General features: G+C 36.9%; 3 protein-coding genes across 20 annotated transcripts in view; 1 reads left to right on the top strand and 2 right to left on the bottom strand.

Moving 5' to 3' along the window:
• The window catches only part of LOC143447518 (sodium/calcium exchanger 3-like), a 42361-nt gene extending 28700 nt beyond the window's left edge, over positions 1–13661 (top strand). For 13 of the 18 annotated variants that reach the window (XM_076947682.1, XM_076947694.1, XM_076947692.1 and 10 more), the window contains 19 exons: positions 56–4147; positions 5320–5629; positions 6303–6529; positions 6713–6804; positions 7908–8024; positions 8170–8277; positions 8452–8627; positions 9870–9896; positions 10477–10576; positions 10744–10891; positions 11067–11229; positions 11382–11505; positions 11750–11879; positions 12133–12232; positions 12307–12367; positions 12451–12649; positions 12741–12904; positions 12984–13142; positions 13221–13660. In XM_076947682.1, coding sequence (XP_076803797.1) covers positions 3920–4147; positions 5320–5629; positions 6303–6529; positions 6713–6804; positions 7908–8024; positions 8170–8277; positions 8452–8627; positions 9870–9896; positions 10477–10576; positions 10744–10891; positions 11067–11229; positions 11382–11505; positions 11750–11879; positions 12133–12232; positions 12307–12367; positions 12451–12649; positions 12741–12904; positions 12984–13142; positions 13221–13347 — 2760 coding nt within the window. In that variant the 5' untranslated portion in view covers positions 56–3919 and the 3' untranslated portion in view covers positions 13348–13660. Of the gene's footprint in view, positions 1–55; positions 4148–5319; positions 5630–6302; positions 6530–6712; positions 6805–7907; positions 8025–8169; positions 8278–8451; positions 8628–9869; positions 9897–10476; positions 10577–10743; positions 10892–11066; positions 11230–11381; positions 11506–11749; positions 11880–12132; positions 12233–12306; positions 12368–12450; positions 12650–12740; positions 12905–12983; positions 13143–13220 lie in introns of all 18 variants that reach the window. The other 5 variants (XR_013114105.1, XM_076947695.1, XM_076947698.1 and 2 more) reach the window with 5 other exon arrangements.
• A 97-nt stretch (positions 13662–13758) lies between these two features.
• On the bottom strand, positions 13759–15041 carry LOC143447524 (tRNA (guanine-N(7)-)-methyltransferase-like). Its single transcript, XM_076947706.1, has 3 exons — positions 14854–15041; positions 14500–14619; positions 13759–14352 (listed from the first exon to the last, which is right to left on the bottom strand). The coding sequence occupies exons 1-3, from the start codon at positions 15031–15033 to the stop codon at positions 13891–13893; spliced, it is 762 nt and encodes a 253-aa protein (XP_076803821.1). The 5' UTR covers positions 15034–15041; the 3' UTR covers positions 13759–13890.
• An 8-nt stretch (positions 15042–15049) lies between these two features.
• Positions 15050–19265, bottom strand: LOC143447522 (ATP-binding cassette sub-family F member 1-like). The gene has a single exon (XM_076947703.1). It carries the CDS (start codon positions 18126–18128, stop codon positions 15957–15959), a length of 2172 nt encoding a protein of 723 aa, XP_076803818.1. The 5' UTR covers positions 18129–19265; the 3' UTR covers positions 15050–15956.
• Positions 19266–19753: the final 488 nt, after the last annotated feature.

Here is a 19753-nt window from a genome sequence, read left to right as displayed (position 1 = left end):
GCAATTATGATTTGTCATTTAGTACAAGACGTATTTTGTTGTTGTTCCATAACAGTGGTCGCGGTTTACCACGGCGAACGAAAGAAAACCGTCGACATTCATTCGCTGTGATCATCTTGCAGGCCGGCTAAAACAGCTTCTGTTGCGTTGTTTAGCAGACTTGTCACAGTTTGAAGATCCTTTTCAAGTGATTTTCGATGCAGGCTTCGTACTGAGCAAACAACCTCGAATGAAAATGGATGGCAAACTTTTTTCGCGAACGTGCTTTCATCGCGCTGCTAGTGTCTTCTTTTGTAAAGAACTTACCTATGCAAAGCTTTCGAAAACGCCGACCAAGGAATTGAAAGGTATGGACACAGCTTGTCTCACGTGTTACTGGTTGTTCTTGAGTTGATTGCATTTGCTTGGAAAATTCGTTAAAAACCTTTAAATCGTTGTCAGAACGTTAACGACCAAGCCATCCCTTGCATATCTTTGGCAAGCTTCTCCCCTAGGGCATAGGTCGCGCTCCATGTTGATTTACAAAACGGAAATAAATACGATCGCAGTTTTTATGTTATCAGTAGGTGTGTCTTGTCTATATTACTGCTAGACGTCGTCTTCCTACGACTTTCCTGCGAGCGCTCCTAAGATAATCTGGCAACACATAAAATCGCCTTTTTGCCAGATCCTGCTAGCGTATTGTTGAATTATAATCTTGTTCCAGGCTTCCTGCGTTTCGCCATGTCGTACACAGCGCATAGATTTTCAATGGGACTAAATTACTTGTGGCTGGTTCAGAATTTTAACCTTAATTGATGTCTTTTGACCAATTAAGGATGTCTGTGCTCTAATCGCCATCTAGCGGATAGTGTAAATTTGATCTATTTGATAAACATTCAAGCTCTTTTCGATAGAGATGGCCAATCTTTCGCGCACGTTGGACTTTCAGTTGGTATGTTCTAATGCAAGCGTCTTTAACCTTAGACAGTCGGATTAAAAAATTCCCTATAAGGGCTCACTACCCTACATAAAGACAATTTTGAGCCGGCAACACAGTGATTATTACGTGTTCGTACTCAATGCGTCATATTAAAAAAAGTAAGAAATTTTCCGGTCCAACGCGCATGTGACGTCGATGTGAACTAGTTTTGTTGTTGTTTTGGCGACAGCTGGTTCCAGGTTTAGGCTAAATTGTACATTTTTTGAGGGTTTGATTTTTCGGTTTTTAGGAGTATTTGTGCTAAATTTTTAAGTTCAAAACTTGCTGTAAAGTTTAGGTAGCTGTTATGGAAAACTGAGTACATGGATTTTGTCCAAATTAAGACTGTAGACAGTCATAACCTAGATGTCGTTGCAAGCCAAAATTCAGTGTAGGTTTATGATGTGAATTTGCGACAGTAGCGTCTTGATTTAATGTACTTTGCATTGAAAAGCCTATCTCGTTGAAATGGGTCATGACCCCTTAAAACACCGAACTTTGACGTGCTGCGATCATGAGCTCGACAGAGACGCAAACATATCAATATTGAAAACTTTCTAAGGAAAATTTCTTCTTTGTTGTCTTCACAAACTAATATGATCATAAATATTTAATAACCGGGATGCGAAAGTAGAGTTGCAAATTATTGCTTGGTATCTTCTAACTTGCTAAGTGAAACTATAGCTCGGAGAACGTGTTGATCTAAATCACGAATTTGACTTTAAGTTGAAGTTAATAATTTACACAACATATATGTGCCTATTATCTACAACGGAAGGTTTTGTAAGTACTCTAGATACTGTACACGAAACTTGAGAGACAGACAAAGCGAGGGAGAATGATAGTCTAATTTGAAACTCGAGATAAGCGAAAAACAAAACACCGATAGGAAATTGGGCATACATACATACGCAGAATAAAGGTGTTTATTGAAAAAACACTTTATCCCCTATTAAATATTGTATTTTACTTGAATATATGTTCACTATGTTAGTATAAGATCATAATGAATTCAAAACTTGTCCGATTAATTAATCGCAAATACTATATGCTTCATGTGTACAGTTTAACTTGGAAGCTTGTTTTACTTTTAACCCTGCTCCCGGTGAAAATTTGCCACCGTTCATAGGGCCAGTAGATGATATGTCGAAATCGGCATATTAAGCTTTAAATGAAATGTCTTGCGTTGACGTCGATTACATGTCAACCCGGTGCCAAAGTACCTTGACATGGAGTTCAAGGTCGATTGCGATAGCAATTTCATTTGTGGGCTGTTTGTTAATCACAAAACGCAATCAGCTTTTTGGGGGTGCTTGCTGTTTCAAGCAGAAAAATCGACTTGCAGCCAAGCTTTCAATATTCCATTACCGATTGAATTCTTATAATGACAAGCGAGATACAAGCTCCTAGTTCGAGACGCATGTATTACACAGAAAGAAAAACAAAGCTGATCTAAAATTAAACTTATTGTGGATAAGGCTGCGTTTAAGCTTTACACTAAGGTTACATTACAATTAAGAATTATTTATGTTTCGGCTTATGTCGCGTCGGCAATAGACAATAGGCACTAGGCAGTGTAGCTTTTAGCCGCACATACAAAAGTAGTTTTCATGTTGGCAGACGCTTGTTGCATATGTATAAAAAGCTTTAAAAGAAAGTGATTTTATTGGGAGATCATTCAGCGGAAAGATGAGTTTTGTGACAGTCTTTTTTATCTTTTTGAATTATGACATGGCAATAGATCTGTTTCCTTTTGGTATATTTTTCAATTGTCTAAATACTCTAAAAGCAAAGCGTTGCGACTAATAGGACCTTATCGATTTCGAATTAGCAATTGACACAGCTCTTTTGTGCACTGCCCTTTATATGAAATATTAACAAACGACAATTTTACCTTGACTTCAAAACCAGTAAGATTATTTGGCCGAAAAGATGCGTGTTTGCCTACCGGTAACGCAATCTTTGGGATGAATGTTTACCGAATTACAGCTGAGATCGAGTTCAATTTCTAGCAGACAGGAGAAATGGTCTCATATAAGTATAGACGTTTTTATAACCTTTTTACTGAACTAATATAATGTAAATTAGAGATGCGAACGCATAGGCTAGTTTAGCTCAGGTGACTGCAAACAATTATAAAGCAGAGAAAAATCGTAAAATTGAAATAGGGTTTCTGATGTAGTTGAGACTTAGTTAAGATCAAGCTAAATAAATAAAGGCGACATCGTTTTATATAGCTAAAACCATCTGCTGTAATTGAAATGAATTCTTGCCATAGACCTTACAAAACAAGTGGTTTTAGGCTATTGAAAAATATTAAAAATTGTTAGAAAAAGCTGAAACAAACAATGCATTATCATTTGCTGCTGCGAGTAGAAGCAGAAGAGCATTTCGCGTTGGCCTTTGACTTTTTGATCATGACTTTTACATTTTTTGGATGATTTTTTGTTGGCATTTTATCTTCCAAGATTTACTGTAATTAGGGAAAGCGTTGCAAGTTCGATGTTTACCGATGCGTAAAAAGTTACATGTGTTTATGAGGACAGTAGACATTCCAAGCTGCATGTACGACTGATTAATTACACATTGTCACAGCCATATGCATCATGTAACACTACAAGAAATTGTAGAAAAGGAAGGAGGCACGTGAAAGTGCACGTCAAAAAACCTTGCCTTATTTATAAGCTTCTGCGTTTATGAGGGAACGCGAAATGAATAAAATAAAGTTAACGACGTAATTACTCTTTCTATTACGCAAACCTTTCCCAAATTCTACCGTGTGACGTGCTTCAAAGTCGTTTTCTTTGTAGCGCAAGTTAAGTTTGAAAATCTGTTTGTTACTTGCAAGTCAAACAATTGGATAAAGCTGAGTTGTCTCCTGGATCATATGATTCCAGCCCAGATCTACAGCAAAGCGCCTTGGAGATTTACTAGCGGCTCGGTTGATGAGAATTAGCGATGTCTACTGTAGAAGTCATAACCTATTTTTCGAACGGCTACGTAGTCGAATATGCTCCGGTCGATGAAACAGGAAACTTTACCGAGAAATATTGCCAGAGCTGGATTCTTCTTCCAGCCGAGAATCTTTGGCCGGATGTCGTGAGAATAATTCTTTACATACTGGCCATCATCTACATCTTCATCGGAGTGGCCATCGGAAGTGATGTTTTTATGACCAGCATAGAAGTAAGTCATGACATATTCAATATTTTTTAAACCTTTTCGTCATATACAGTACTGGACATGAATAGCGATCATTGATTTTGATTAGAAGTAATCTAATATTGCAGTAGCCTGTATATACAGTTTTACAAAAGGTAAATGTAACTAAAGGGAGTGTGGGAAATGTATAAATGTTTAAAAACGAATAGATCCAGCGAAGATAATATGGTAAGTTTCCCTTTAATTTACTTGCGACAAAGCTCAGACCTCTACTGATAAAAAAGGTTAAAGCATTTAAAAGGCCAGTAGAATGGTACAATTACAAGCATGTGGTGCATTTCATGCAGACGTTTACATGCTTCTTGTTGTTCAAGAACAAAGTAGTTTGTCTAATTAGTAATTACGTAACCTCAATTCTTAGCAGTTCATTTCCCAAACACGCAAACATTTTAGTAAGAAGCATATATGCGGTTAAATCAAAGGCATGGCACGTGAAACCTCGCCAAAAGGCAGCGATTAAAGGTTCTGTTGTTACAAGAACGTATTTCGGCTATCGAAACGTTATAGCGGATTAAAAGAACGAAGTGCTTTGCGGCTATCCTTTTGTGACAGATATTCTGACATATTCTGACAATATTCAGTATTCACGTGCTTTATTCTTAGATCTATATGCTTTTGTTTGGAAATAATTTTCAGCTGAAAAAAGAAAATTTACGATTTATAAAAGCCTATGATGTTCTTATTACGCGACGTTGGTTATTATTATTATACAGTACTCAAATGCTGCATTTGCACAAAATATTGCAAGTATATGACCTCATTAAAAACTCATTCAAAATGTTCCTAATCTCATGACATCTCAATGAATGCACTGAATAGAAATGTAGAAGCTTATTGCAAAATCGATTTTTACACTTTTTAAGCAATCAGCAAATTTACCTTTGTGATTGTCTTCTCTGACACCTGTTCAAGCGCCTAAAGGTTTGTTTGCCTTGTTTTTTCTAAATGCCATGTTTTCCCAAAAAGCCAAAACACTGTATCACACAACGCATAAGATCGAGCTTTAAAGTGTAAAGAAACATTATTAACCGCTACCAAATCTAATGAGACCAATTTAAGCTTTTAGGACATATTACTTTTGTTTAAACATTCTTTTCATATAAACTCTTGATTACCAATAAGAATTCTTGTGAAAGGTAATCACTAGCAAGAAAAGGACAATCGTAGACTGGGATGAAGAGAAACACGAGAATGTTAAAAAGCAGGTCTTGGTTTGGAACGAGACGGTCGCAAACCTTACGCTTCTTGCTCTTGGAAGTAGTGCTCCGGAAATCCTTTTAGCCACAGTGGAAGCTATCAACGATTTAGCGTCCGGAGTATCAAATAGCGATGGAGGATTAGGATTTTACACAATTGTCGGAAGCGCTGCTTTCAATCTCCTTGTTATCACCGCAGTTTGCATTGTGAGTGTATCATCACCCGGTTTTAAAACTATTAGAGATTTAGGTAAGTTTTAACAACCGTCATGTAGAACTTTAGTGCCATTGGCGTTTAATGCATTTGAATGTATAATATATATGCCTTTGATTATTGTGTTTTGCTTGCGCCTGGGCTACGTAGATTGAATTGCACTAATACTATAAAAGCATACTGAGTTACACAAAGTGTTTTCTATTTGAAGCACGACGTATGAATGTAAATATAATTTAAAGTATAGTTTGAGAAAAAAATAGATACTTGTATAGTTTTTTATATTTTTTACTTGTGGATAGAGAATCCATAATAATTAATTACTAACGAGATTTTCAAATAGAGAATTTACCGTACGTTCTGAATAAAATCGATTACATAGCTAGCATCCATAAATCTAGAATTAATCTATTGCTGATCATAGCAACCTGCTGAGGCGCAACTCGAACCCAACAAAATATAGATTTAAAGACAAAGTACCTTGAGTTTGTGATGAACGTGATGAGTTCTGATAAATTAATTATTTATTCGCTGCTTTATGAAGATATTTGTTTATCTTAGCGTAGCGGTAGTCAGCTATAACCACCAACAAGATTATTGTATTAAAAGAAAAAATCAACAATAGTTTATTAGAAGTTTTCAGGTTTACCTTAAGCGTATAATTTTTAGCTTTTGAAATTAATAAAATCGTTCACGTTTTTTTCCACAGGTGTTTTCGCCTTAACGTCCATATGGTCACTGCTCGCATACGTTTGGTTGTTAGCAGTGCTCCTCTGGATATCACCAGGCATAGTAGAGCCATGGGAAGCTTGGATTACTTTGCTCTTTTTTCCTATCCTTGTCCTTAGCGCTTACGCCCAAGATAACTCGTGGTGGGTACACCGCTGGAGACAACGAAAGGTTCAGCACAGACAAGAACAGGCAGAGGTTCAAACGGTTAGATGATAATTTTTGCATATTTGAATTACATGCTAGAATCTTAATAATGTCATCGTTCATGTAAGACATAATATAGGATGTATGCACATATATCGTTCTGGTTATATTTTATAAACGGCTTTTTTTCCGTCTTCTCCCCAGGAAAAGACGGTTTCATTGTACATAAAAGCGTTTTTGTAGATTGCCAACGGAATTACCTCTCGCCGTTGTTCAGTAGGGCTGCGGTCGACGCCTCACAGATCACCAGAAAAACATCGCAAAACTTGGAGCAAGTAAGTTGTGACTTCACGTTTGACGAAAATACACAACAACGTGTTTCATTTTGTTTTATTGGTATGCGGTGCAGAAGAAATTATAGTTGTGGTTGGAAATAATTGAGAAACACTGGGTTAATTTGTTCCTTATTAGGCTGTATGTAAAAATTCGATTAAAATCAAGAATGAGCAACGCTTTGTTTTAGTCGCACATCGAACAATGATTTTGACTCAAACACAATAGAAAAATAACACATAAACGTTTGATAATTAAATCATCATACATTCACAACCGCCAAAGTGATTACAGCAATGTATTATAAGATTTGTGTGTAATTTCCTCGTGTGAAAAAAGTCTGAAGATATGCAGACAAAAGACATTGGAAACAAAACAGTAGCGTCTGGTTTAATTCAAAGCTATTTTTATACCAAACACAGCCTGACCTCGTTAGAATTTGCTCATTAAAACATCAAATACAAAAGAACCAAGCGTACCTATACTGGGTAAGGCATTGAGTTCGCATAGTCAGAGCGTCGTAAAACAAAAGATCTGTTTTCCTCCGCGTGCAGCACCGAAAAGCGTTCTTACATAGGCCTAATCACTAGAGTAAGTAAAAAACGGCTGGAAAATTTTCATCAAAAAATAAGTTCACGCCTATTTTCTATTGTTAGCTCAATACACCCTCGGTCTCGTTTCACTCCGTGATGGTATTATTCCTTAACTTCAATGTTCCCTCTAAGCTGCGCGCGTGCGCGAATGCGCACTGCTGACACGGTCTCTGCGCACAGAAAATCTGTGCTGCGCACAAGAAAAAAATCCAACCTGAATTAAAAATAAAATAAAGGCATAATAATGGCCACAGTGCGCACGTTGCACGTCTGATGTTGCTCACACTGGTCCAAGGGACCGCTCAGGGAGTTAGTGTGTTTGCTCAGACTCGTGAAAAATTAGAGGGAACATTGCTTAACTTATTGCTTTGTTTTGGTAATCTTCTTTTTTCTTTGAAAGAAATTAGAATGTATGCGAATTGCAACTGCGTATTGCCACTTGAACACGCAAAACCTATACTACCCCTACTAACAATATGAACTAACACAATGCGTGCTGCAATTTCTTGAAGTGGTGATGGTGTGTGCTCAATAAGCAATGGTCAGGTGAATGACGTCCTCGATGGTGGTAGCCATTTGCACAAGCACAGACAAAGAAAGAATGTTTCAATTGTTACACCTGACCCAACGTAAGTTTTGTTGTACTTGTTGCTTGTGTTTCTTTGATATGCTTTGATTGGTTGTACTAACATAATTTGCTGTTTATAAAAGTAACATTTTTTCTGTAGTGCAATTGTGATTTACAAGAAGTAATATCTTTCTTTTATACGATAGGGCCATAGAACTAGCTGTAAGACAGACCGACTCTCATCATGCTGCGGCACAAACACTTTCTACAACTGATGACCAAGAGCGGAAATATCGACCATTCGCAAGGGCCAGGTAAAAGATCTATGCAAAATATTTTTAAGGTTTCGGTGCTGGTGTATAGCTTTCAGCTTCAAAATTATTTACTCTGCTCGACAATCCCGTAAATGCTGTGCACTATTTAACACCATCTATTTAACAGGCCTAAATGTAGGATTACCAAGTCAAAACAAACATATTCACATATAGGTTTCGACATGCAGCCATACGAGCAATGGCCGGCTCTAGACGTATACCGGCAAACTACACGAATGTAGAAGATTCCCCGAAGCCATCAACTCCGAAGACCGAGCCTCGTCTCCTCTCTGTTGTATCCAAAATAGCTGCCATGAGAAGGCTTTATGCAAGTAACAACGCCATTCACGGTAAGAACGCACTTTTTTGCATTTTTTAAAGCTAAAACAGCATTCTAAGTTAATGATTCCTGGAAGACAGTGTGAAGCGTAGACCGAAAAAATGAACCACAGTATAATTACTTATAATGGAATATTGAAATTTCCCAAGACATAACATCACCAAAATAAATTTGTGGATAATTTCCATATTTTAAGATAAGTTATAGATAAAAGTTTGGGTAATGAGCTATACAGTATTGTACTTTAGAGAACTTGGAAGATAATTTTAAGCTAAGTTCAAGAAATTGTAAAATTTGCGGTTTCATTTAACTTATAAGGTACCTGTACCGAATAAGGCCCGGTCCCTAATAAGGCCCATTGCTCATATTTCGTAAACCCGTGCAAATTAATGAAAGATTTTGTCCCTACATAAAAACTAATATAAATTCATGATGGTTTACCAGATTTCATCCTTGCCACGTGATCAACCGATTCGCTAGAGCACAACAAAAATTTGATATTTGCAGTTAAGGTGGTTTTGTTAATTTAGAAAAAAAGTAAGTGAGAATTTGGCCGGTTAAATGAACTGTTGTCAGCCGGCTGAAGTTTTCATGTAACAACCAACTTAGTATTGAAAAGGATAATGCACTTTTTTTTGCTAAAATTTTTCTGATGATAAAAATGTGACATTTTTTTCGTGGATGCCACATGCGCCTAATAAGGCCCATACAAGATGCTTGGCTAATTGATGTCCAGACTTCAAGAGTGGTTCCAGTCATCAGTTGGCAAATTGTTGCAGTTACTTTGATGCGCCTAGTGGAATCTTTTTAAATGTTTGTACAACTTAACATGTGAAATTTCTAATAATGTTATATGTTGTCTATTACTATGTTTTGAATCAAAATACTCACAAAATTGGTGGGCCTTATTAGGAGCCTATGCTCCTAATAAGGCCCATTTTTTTGAATTTTTAATTTCTTTATAAAAAATTTTTGGGGGGTTGTCAGGTATTGTGGTTTTAATATGTTGTAGTCATATACCCTCACTAATAGAATACGATTTTTCAGTCTATTCTCATTTATGGTTCTTGAGTTATTTTCAAAAAAGTGTTAGGTGGGCCTTATTCGGTACAGGTACCTTACTGTATAGAACGCGCGTTATGTGGCTTGGGCTATCCGGAGGTTAGGATCATGGTATGTTGGAGATCCGAAAAATAAGCACTATTTAAATAATTATTATTGTTTAAACTCACTCAATTGGTACTTCTACAAGCTTTCCCCTTGTCGCTGAAGGTACTAGGTAAGAAAAGCCTTAGTCCACCAAGATAAATGTAGAAGTAGCAATTAAATGTGCTATGCATGGTCTTGGCTGTCGCTTTATTGTAGTCAATTTGTGTTTAGTTCCTGTTGATGTCAAGGAATTGTCGGGTCAGTCTAACGATACGTTGTACAGAACTGCCAACTTATACTGTTACTTTCAATGAAAGCTAATATTTAAAATAGAAAATCTAGTTATAGCGCCAAACTGATTTTACGTGCATGTTGAAACTAAAATTTCTGCTTTGCAAATAAAGAATTGCACTGTAATTATTCTAAATTCAGAAACATTTCGTTCTTTGACAACATATGTAGCTTACCGTTCGTAAACGTTGTACTGTAGCTTGCCGTTCGTAAAGGTTATAATAACTTCCTTGTCAGTGGTGCAACATGCATGTTACCTTATCTATCTTCTCTACAATAAACTGTATGTATAAGTATAGCTATGCATATTGTTTAAAGATATATAAACCACTACGTCTAAGTTGATAAAAGGATTAAATAAAAGCCCAGAGCAAAACGCAAAGTTTGATTGAATTTTAACAGTTTGTTTAACAAATTAGACGAATCAAGTGGAAACATTGCTTTTGCTTCTTCAACCTACGCAGTTTTGGAAAGTGCCGGGTCTCTTTCAGTCAGCGTTTTATTTCACCGAAGAAAACGGTTGGTGTTTTGATGAAAAATATAGGCCCACGCTATACATTTGCTCATATATGGGTTTACTGTGTAAAAATCAACCAAAGGTGTACTGAAATAGAAAAAAATGATTGCTATGACTATTTCCTTATATGCTTACGTGGCTCTTAATCAATGTTTTGGCAAATTTACAGGCCCCGTGGACAAATAGTTATTCCAACAACAAACGCCGAAGGAAAGTTTGATACACAGCTTGTGACTGGGGTAGTATCGGTTGACTACGAAACCAGAGAAGGCACAGCAAAAATAAACAAAGATTTCAAATACACTTCTGGAACTCTGGTAAAGTATCAAGACGTGTTCATCCTAATGAAGATATGTTGAAAAAAAATTTGTAGTTACTAGCTGACATCTTACCATAGGCCTATATCAAATACAGCATTATAAATTAAAGTTTCAATTTTATGCTGTATACCTTGTTTATGGTATATAGTATTTATACTGTACATTATGATAGATCTTTACGGAAGAAGACTTTGTTCAAACCATCAATATACCCATTATAAATGACGATCAATATTTTCCCGACACGGATTTCTACATCATTCTGAAAAATCCAAGCAATGACGCTAGCCTTGGTGACCCTTCCGTTGCCAGGGTTACAATCATCGACGATGACAGTAAGAAAAATCTATAAAAAATGCAATCGAAAGTCTTGGTTATTTAGTTGTGTCCAGGTGCTGTTGTAAGCTACAGTTGTTAAACAATATGCTTGTGCAATGCTAAAATAACTGTTGTGGAGAAATAGGCTACTCACTCTGTTTCCGCACAGAGCCTGGAGACTTCATTCTTGAAATGACACAACTTTACGCCGACATGGATGCCGGTGAAGTCCAAGCCACTGTCCTGCGTCAGAATGGATGCGATGGAAAAGTCAAAATTCACTATGCAACTGTGTACGTTGAATTGCCGGACAGACTGTTCCAAAGCCCTTTCAATTATACAGGGTTAAATAATCAGCGAAGTAATACGGATGACCAGTGACTCCTAAACGAACCATTTCTATAAAAACGACTTGAGACGACACAAGTTTCCGCACACTCAAAATATCATGCTGTACAGTGGCGAAGAAAATATTTTTCATTTATGAGGTTATTGTTTCGTTGTGCTTATTCGTAATAAGGTTAATGAAATTTGCAGAGATGGGACAGCTGTAGGTGGAGTTGATACCGCACCTGGTGTGGATTATATACAAGCAAACGGAGTACTTGAGTTCGAACATCACGAAACTTCGAAAATAATAACAGTTCAAATCAATAAAGATGTAAAGGTAACAATTTTAGCGTTCTTCTTGATTTTGTTACGTGTTTGCGTAATCACTTCTTTTCAACATTGCGAAAAAGATAATCTAGAATTCATCCACAAGTAGGATCATCCGAAACATAACTAATCTTAAATTTTTATAAACGTTAAAGTTCGCATTTGCTTATGGGCCATAACAATGAAGCGCAAAATATGACTCCTGAGCAATGCATGCGCGAATTGTTATCGACTTGAATTCAATTTGCTTACTATTTACTCAGGAAACAAAAAATTTTGTTATTGTTCTGAGAAACCCAAGTCAGGGGTCACATCTCGGAGAACACAGTGCAGCTGTTGCCAATTTAAACTTACAACCAGGCGGTAAGAGATTAAGCTAAGTGCGTTATAGTCAACAATTAGGCTACATTCTCCATATGAAGTGACTATATTTCCAGGCATCAACAGCATAGTTATAATGAAAGAGAATGGTGCAAGTTGGGTCGGCCAGATCAAAAGGTAAGTGACTTTCTATGTTTAAAAAGCGCATTCTTGTGTTTATTTCGGAAACTTCTTATTTTATACTTTTATTTTTCCAACAGTGCCATGATAGTTGGCGGCGAGGTGGACGAATACGGAAATGAGATCCCTCCATCTGGCACGGACTTCTTCTTGCATGCAATTTCAATGCCTTGGAAGATTTTCTTTGCTCTGGCTCCGACGCGTAACGCATTTGGTGGTTACCCCGCATTCTTAGTATCGATGTTTATGATTGGTGGTTTAACGGCAGTGATTGAACAGGTAACACTGTGTAATATGAATTTCAGGGAGAATATCGACTGACTTTCTTCAACTCGTTGTCATACAACAAATTAACTGCTTTTGCACACAGCTCGGTCACCTTCTAGGATGCGTCACTGGTTTAAAGACACAAGTAACCGGGATTACAATAATAGCACTAGGCACAAGCTTGCCGGATACATTGGCGTCAAGAGCAGCCGCTCTGCAAGATGACTACGCAGATGCATCCATCGGAAACATCACCGGAAGTAACAGGTAAGGCAGCTGTTTCTTTGATATCAAGGCTTTTTATTTACTCATGTTATTTGGGTTAGAATTATTCTACTGTTTGCAGTGTCAACGTATTTCTTGGCTTAGGACTACCTTGGGTAATAAGAACGATGGCTTTGCTGGCAGGTGGAAAGCAATACCGCGTGGACGTTACTAGTATAGAATTCTCTGTTATGATCTTTGATTCGTTCGGAGCTGTTTGCGTTACTTTCTTGTTCTTTAGGTAAATAGAAATGTGGTTTACGCCTTTGTACTTGAACCTTTAGGTACTATCGTCAATAACTGATACGTTGATTTTCAGACGGTTTTATTTCGGAGGTGAACTAGGCGGGCCAATGCGCAGCAAACTGCTTAGCGCCGGGTTTCTCATCCTCCTTTGGTTTATTTTCATCATTGTGTCTTCGCTGAAAGCATATAACTATTTCTGAATTATTCGGCCTGAAGCAAAATTAAAAAATGCCCAGCTCGAGTGAAGACGATCGAGCATCGCAGGCTGTTGCAAGACCTGCACCAAAACGAGCGGTCCCGAAGTCCTTGATATGAAACTGCACAACCTATGTGTCGACTTTCCTCCCTATTTTAAAGAAACTCGATAAACAAAAAGCATGTTGAGCTGAGAAATTTACACTTGTTCGTCCAAATAGATTTGGATTAATCTCTTGAAATATTTTGTTAGTTTGAAATTTTTGTGGTACTATTTTTTTCGGAAAGTATTATTTGAACAGTGCGGTGTTTTTTTAAATCTTATTCGCACCTCAATGTTTTTGGAATAAGAAACTTTTTGAGAAAGAGCTTGAACATTGTCAACGTCAAATACTAAGAGATGTAACAAGATAACATCAGGTTCATGATTATTAATTTCCCAACGTTTAATACATACTTAACCAAAGATGTGAGCGGTAGTGAGTCCATGGAGCTTCAGGACAGTAACACAAAACTGCCTAACAAACAAGTCACATAATAACGAAAGTTCAACGCAGTGTGATTCGTTTAAAAACTGCTGGAAATTTATCACCATTATTTCGCGCGACTTTTTTCCCTTCTTCCGTGCTGACAAACATGCCTTTATAGCAAGGGTCATCTTTTATATGGTTTTCTGGCACCCTTTCAAATAATGGGTGTTCACTAAAATGTTTCACCATCCATTCGTGTACCTCCAGTACATCTGTTATTGTATACATCAATGCGTCCTCCTGCAAAATATAAGCATACTCCGCCAACAGTGTGGAACTAACGATTCTCCATTTATGCTTTTGTTTCTTGAAATGAGGGTCTGGAAAAAGTATAAAAGCTTTCTTCAGTTGGCCCTTCCTAAAGAAATTTGGAAGATATTTCATGGCATTGGTTCTGATACAGGCAACATTCTGGAACTGACATCCATTTTCATCAGATTGACGCAATGCATGTATTCGTTCTTGGACATATTCCGAAACCTAAAAATGAAAAACGTCAAGTCTTCTAATATTTACCCGCCATTATACATTATATATAACTTTTCCATTCAACAAGGATTCAGGGTTTATTACCAAAGAAAGGTTTGAAGGAACCAACCAACAATTTTCCAACTCGGAAAACATTACCTTAACACGTATTTCCAAACCAACAATCAATGTGTCTGGCAACAGTTTTGAAAGAGCAATTAAAAGTCCACCATAGCCACATCCAATATCTGCCACTTCAACTTGCCTTTGCAGGATGTCCTAAAATACATGGCGTACAGTGAAAGATGGGAACATGTGAAATGTTGAGTCTAAATGCTGGAAAGAGTATAAGGATCTTTTTGTAGTTGCGACTAAGTATAATCAACACAGTAACTAAGTGGTCATATATGACAAAAAGTGGGACGGTTCTTATATGCAAGATTATGATTAAGGATAATTAATCAACAATATTATCACAAATATTACACAAGTACATAGAGCAGAATTTTATACCATTTCTGAACAATTGGATGTATATTTTTTTTGAAAATGAAATGGAAAGTGCTTGGACCAATCCATGGTTTGTGGACTAATAGGATACTCCACATTATGATCTCCAAGGGGATTGGAATGCGCTCGTTGCCGAAAATGCTTTTTCCGTGGTAGCTTGATATCTGAGTTTTCCGCAATCATTTTTGACACCAACCTACTAATCTATTCACAAATATAATGCACATAGTAAAGTCCAACACAATTGCTTAAGAAACATTTCCTAAAAGCCCATAAGTATTTATTGTTATACTGAAACACAAGATGGAAAACACCACAACAACACAGACATTTTTTCTATACCAAATTTAAAACTAAGAATTAAAAGATGGTGGCTGGGCCAAGAATATCTTTAGCAAATAGCACTCACATATATAGTACTGTTAAATAGTTTATAGTACTGTTAAAAAAACTATAATAACCGTTTCTAAAATTGCTGGCAAATATGTGATGTAACAACAAGTAAATATAACTGATAAAGTTTCGACTATTGATAGCAAACAACTTGTGATAGTCGGTGAACTCTTTAAAATAAGCTGTTAAATTCAATCCAAACAATAATATTTACTAATTAAACCACACGATATCAACTTTGCAACAAATGCATAAGAATTTTTTCCAGTGAAGGATATTTAAATGCCTTTACAATATTAGATATAAATCTTTGCTTAAAATTACTTATATCATACAGATTAAGTTCAATAAAGCAAATACATATTTTTCAAAAATAACAGAAATGAGTGTTTTGGTTTTATCACAGAAAACATTTTTAAATACCAGCTCACAGCCACCAAATACTTATACATTCTGGAAATAGTTTTAAAAATAAAATCCTTTTATTCCCAGATTTTCTGTACTCTGCATACAACATCATTGCAACTTTTCCTATTCATATTTCACTGGGGAAGTCTTTGATAAAAGATGTTACACACATTCATGCTTCATGACAAAAGTTGCCTTAAAATGCATTGTCACATGCATAGCAATAATTTTCAGAAAACATGATGCAATTCACCGTAAATTCCCATACACCAAAAACAATAAACTAGTTTACCATCATAGAAAGTTTATGTGGATTTCTTGACAACTTCTTCACCAAGCGATTCCAAAATTTCTTGTTTGTAGTCATCAAAGTTTCCATCAATTTGATTAACAGTTTGATCTTCAACAACCCATAAAGTACAGTCAGTTTCCGTAATTAAGCGGGCATCGTGAGACACAATTACAACGCCGCCCTTGTAATCATTAATAGCCGCAGCAAGTGCATCAATTGACTCTAAATCCAGATTGTTCGTTGGTTCATCGAGAACTAAAATATCTGGGGCTGATGAAACAAGTTCTGCCAGAGCAACTCTTGCTTTTTGACCACCACTCAAATCTTGGATTGGTATTTCATGTGCGTGACTAACCAAACCAACAGATCCAAGTCTCTTCCTTGAGGATTGATACTCCATGTTAAATTTATCTTGTAGATATTGTGTGGCTGACTTTTGAACGTCAAGCTGATCAGCAGAATGTTGGCTGTAAAATGCCAGCCGCAGGCGGTGATTTCTTTTTGATTCACCTGTGGTGGGTTCCAAATATCCGCACAAAAGTTTAAGCAAAGTAGATTTGCCAACACCATTAGGGCCCACAATTGCAATTCGAGAATCCATGTCAACACCAAACTCTAGGTTCTTGAACAATGGAGGTTGATTTGGATACCCAAAATTCACATTATAAAGACCAAGGATAGGTGGGCTTAAGGATGGTGGATTGGGGAAGGTAAAGTTAACTACATACTCTCTTGGTTTAACAAGCAGCTCTTGGGTAGTTTCAACACTTTCTTCCATAACTGCAGCCCCCCTTCTCTGGCCCCTTTGCTGTTTACGTGTCAAAGCGTCCTTGGTTTTCTTTTCGGCAGTTTTTTTTGATGCACCATGTGCTTTTAATTCCTTGATGCGCTTTACTTGCTTTTCATACTCTTTGATTTGTTCCTTTAATCGTTGACCATACATTTTCTTAAACTGTCCAAAGTTTCCACGATATAAATACAATTTAAGGTTATCCAGATGAATAATATCAGTACAAACATTGTCCAAAAATGACTGATCATGGGAAACTATTAACAATGTTTTCTTCCAGTTCTGAAGATAATTGTCAAGCCAAATGACTGCATTAAGGTCAAGATGATTGGTGGGTTCATCCAATAGCAATAAGGTTGGCTCGAGAAACAAAGCTCGAGCTAATGAAACCCTCATTCTCCAACCACCAGAGAAATCTTGTGTTGCTCGTGCTTGCATAGTTACAGTAAAGCCAAGACCAGCAAGAATTCTTCTCGCTCTAGGTTCTGCAGAAGCAACACCTATTGCCTCCATGTCTTCATAGAGCTTCTTCAGTTCATCCTGAATTGACAAATCGCCTTTTTCCTGACGGGCGATTAATTCTTTCTCTTTTTTTAACAAGCGAAGTCTTTCTGTATCAGCATTTAGAACAGAATCAATTGCTGATGTTTCATCGGCAACAACCTCTTGTTCGCAATACAAGATATCAATGTGGGGTGGAATTTCAAGCTTTCTGGCAGCAATGTGTCTCAAAAGTGTAGTTTTACCTTTACCATTTGGTCCTACCAAACCATATCTTCTACCAGCGACTATAGTTAAGTCAGCATTTTTGAATAAGTCCTTCCCTTTTGCAGCAATCGAAAAGCCTTCAATTTTAATATCCAAGGAATTTTCAAATGTAGCCTTTTGCGTACCAGACTGTTGTTGTGACACGCTAAAATTACTCAGCTCATCATTTGCTCTTACTGCTTCCACTTCAGCCACTTGCTTCTTGAATTGCATTTCTTTGATGTACTTCTTCCTCTCCTTTCTGGACATTCCTTTCATTAATTCTTCATCCAGGGAATAGTCTTCAACAGCAGATGGACCATCTTCATGCAAAAAATCTTGTAAAAGTTCATCTTTATCGCCACTATCATTTCCTTCTTGATTTGTTTCATCATCATTCTCATTTTTCAAGCCGTCATCTTCTAGGGAAACTTTTTCCATTTCGGTTTCAATCTGAGCTCTACGCTTTCCTCTCTTTTTTGTTTGTGTTTCCTCTTTCATAGGGATATCTTTCACGTCTTCTGTTAGCTCCATAAAGAATGCTTTCTTGGACTTTTTCTTCTTGGTTTTATTTTCAGTGATTTGTTCTGTTTTTATCTCATCTGTGACGACAGACTTGTTATCGCTTGATTTTGTTTTCTTTGGCATTTTAAAGCTTTAATCTAAACAAATACAAAAAGACAAAAACTCAAACTTGATTTTAAAATGTTACCTAGTAGGCCAAACTATAAAAAAGCTAATGCACTGTATAGTTATAGATCAATGTTACCAAGATTAAAATACTGTACAATATTTTGCCTATGTTTTCGCAGAATAACCCAGTGTGGCAGCCGGCAGGCCTGGGCTGCAGGGTATGGCAGTTGTCACTGAGATCTCGAGTGTGCAGAAGTAAAATTCTCATGTGCAAGGAAGAAGCCAGAAGTGTGCACTGTGACTCGTGACTCAAGTCTGTCAAGCATAGTTCTGATGTGCAATACTGTTTCGGCAAAAAAATCTCGGATATGCTGGCATACTCTGCAGTCTGGTATTAGGTTATTTCTAAAATTATTCAAATTAAAAATTTTCGAATTAAGCAAACTCAGTCTCGAAAAACCTATTCAGGGCCCACTCTGCATTCAGCAATCCTGAGATGGTAATATAGAAACTTGACAATAGTCTACGGCTTTGCCTCTATTTTTCCTGCTCGTTAATTGTTGGTGAGCATGTGTTTTATTGTGCTATACTGCAACTAAAATGGTTAATATTGTAACTTTCACTCTATGTAGTTAATGGCGAAAAATATACAATACAACATGAAAAGTTCTTGAGATTTTGTGGTTTGGGATGCATGTATGGTAGTACAATCATAGGCTAATATTTTTTACTTCTTACAACGTCTGCTTAATAAAGCCCAGTCCTAGGCTTTTCATAATTCTTAATTTTCAAGTATTATACACTGACTTGTATAATACAACATTTGCCGTCAATAGACCCTTGCGCAATTTAGCAACCGTGGCAGCGGTACTTCAGCTATCGCCATCACGCTTGCCAACATTCATGCGCTACCCAGCAGTACGTACACTTTTTAAATATACTTCGTGGGTGATAAAGCTTTGCGATACAAAAACAAATTCCGGGATCTCATTAATCGATCAAACAAAGTGCTGTAGTAACAAAGGATGTTTGATCAATTGAATAGGATTTTAGTATTTTTAAATGGCAATGTTTTAGCATAGCTCAACCGTACCGCGCCAAAGTCAAGTTAGACGCAACTCTAAGGTGCCAGTTGTAGATGAGTAAGCAGGCGTGCGTGAGGTCGCAAGCCAGAATTCCGGAACAGCAACACCACGTGAAGCCAACCTAACCTAAATCCTGTTTTTTTTCTATCCTAATGTATGTAATATCTAGGGCAACCAAAAGTCAATATGGTCAATTTTTTTTTACCTGCTCAGAATGCTATGAAACAAGCACAAAACAAATTTCAGCTTTGTACGACGTGTGGTATAGAAGTTATTAGGTCAGATAAAGTCAAAATGTTACGTTAGGTCAAAATACGGTCAAATTGTTTCGTTAGGTCTTTTTTTTAGGTCAAAATCTATTAAACTTGTAATTTTGTAACCATTTTGTAATATTATTCTTCCGTTTTTCTCTTTTCTTGTACCGCAAACAATTCCAGTCCCGCAAATTTTACTTAGAACCAAAGCCACAAAGAGAGGGAAGGCTTTTCAGCGCGTTTGGTGACGTCACGATGTGACGGCATTGACTTAAGTTTTAAAAGGAAAATGACTTGACTT

This window comes from Clavelina lepadiformis, chromosome 2, assembly GCF_947623445.1.
Source record: "Clavelina lepadiformis chromosome 2, kaClaLepa1.1, whole genome shotgun sequence".
NCBI classification, from domain to species: domain Eukaryota; kingdom Metazoa; phylum Chordata; class Ascidiacea; order Aplousobranchia; family Clavelinidae; genus Clavelina; species Clavelina lepadiformis.
The sequence above is the reverse complement of the archived record's forward strand: the minus strand, read 5'-3'. Positions and strand labels throughout refer to the sequence as shown.

Coding starts and splice junctions, on each gene's coding strand:
- LOC143447524 (XM_076947706.1), bottom strand. CDS start 15,033: ATGATTGCGGAAAACTCAGATATCAAGCTACCACGGAAAAAGCATTTT. Junction 14,620..14,853: donor CATCCAATTGTTCAGAAATG/GTATAAAATTCT, acceptor CATGTATTTTAG/GACATCCTGCAAAGGCAAGT. Junction 14,353..14,499: donor GTTTGGAAATACGTGTTAAG/GTAATGTTTTCC, acceptor TTTCATTTTTAG/GTTTCGGAATATGTCCAAGA.
- LOC143447522 (XM_076947703.1), bottom strand. CDS start 18,128: ATGCCAAAGAAAACAAAATCAAGCGATAACAAGTCTGTCGTCACAGAT.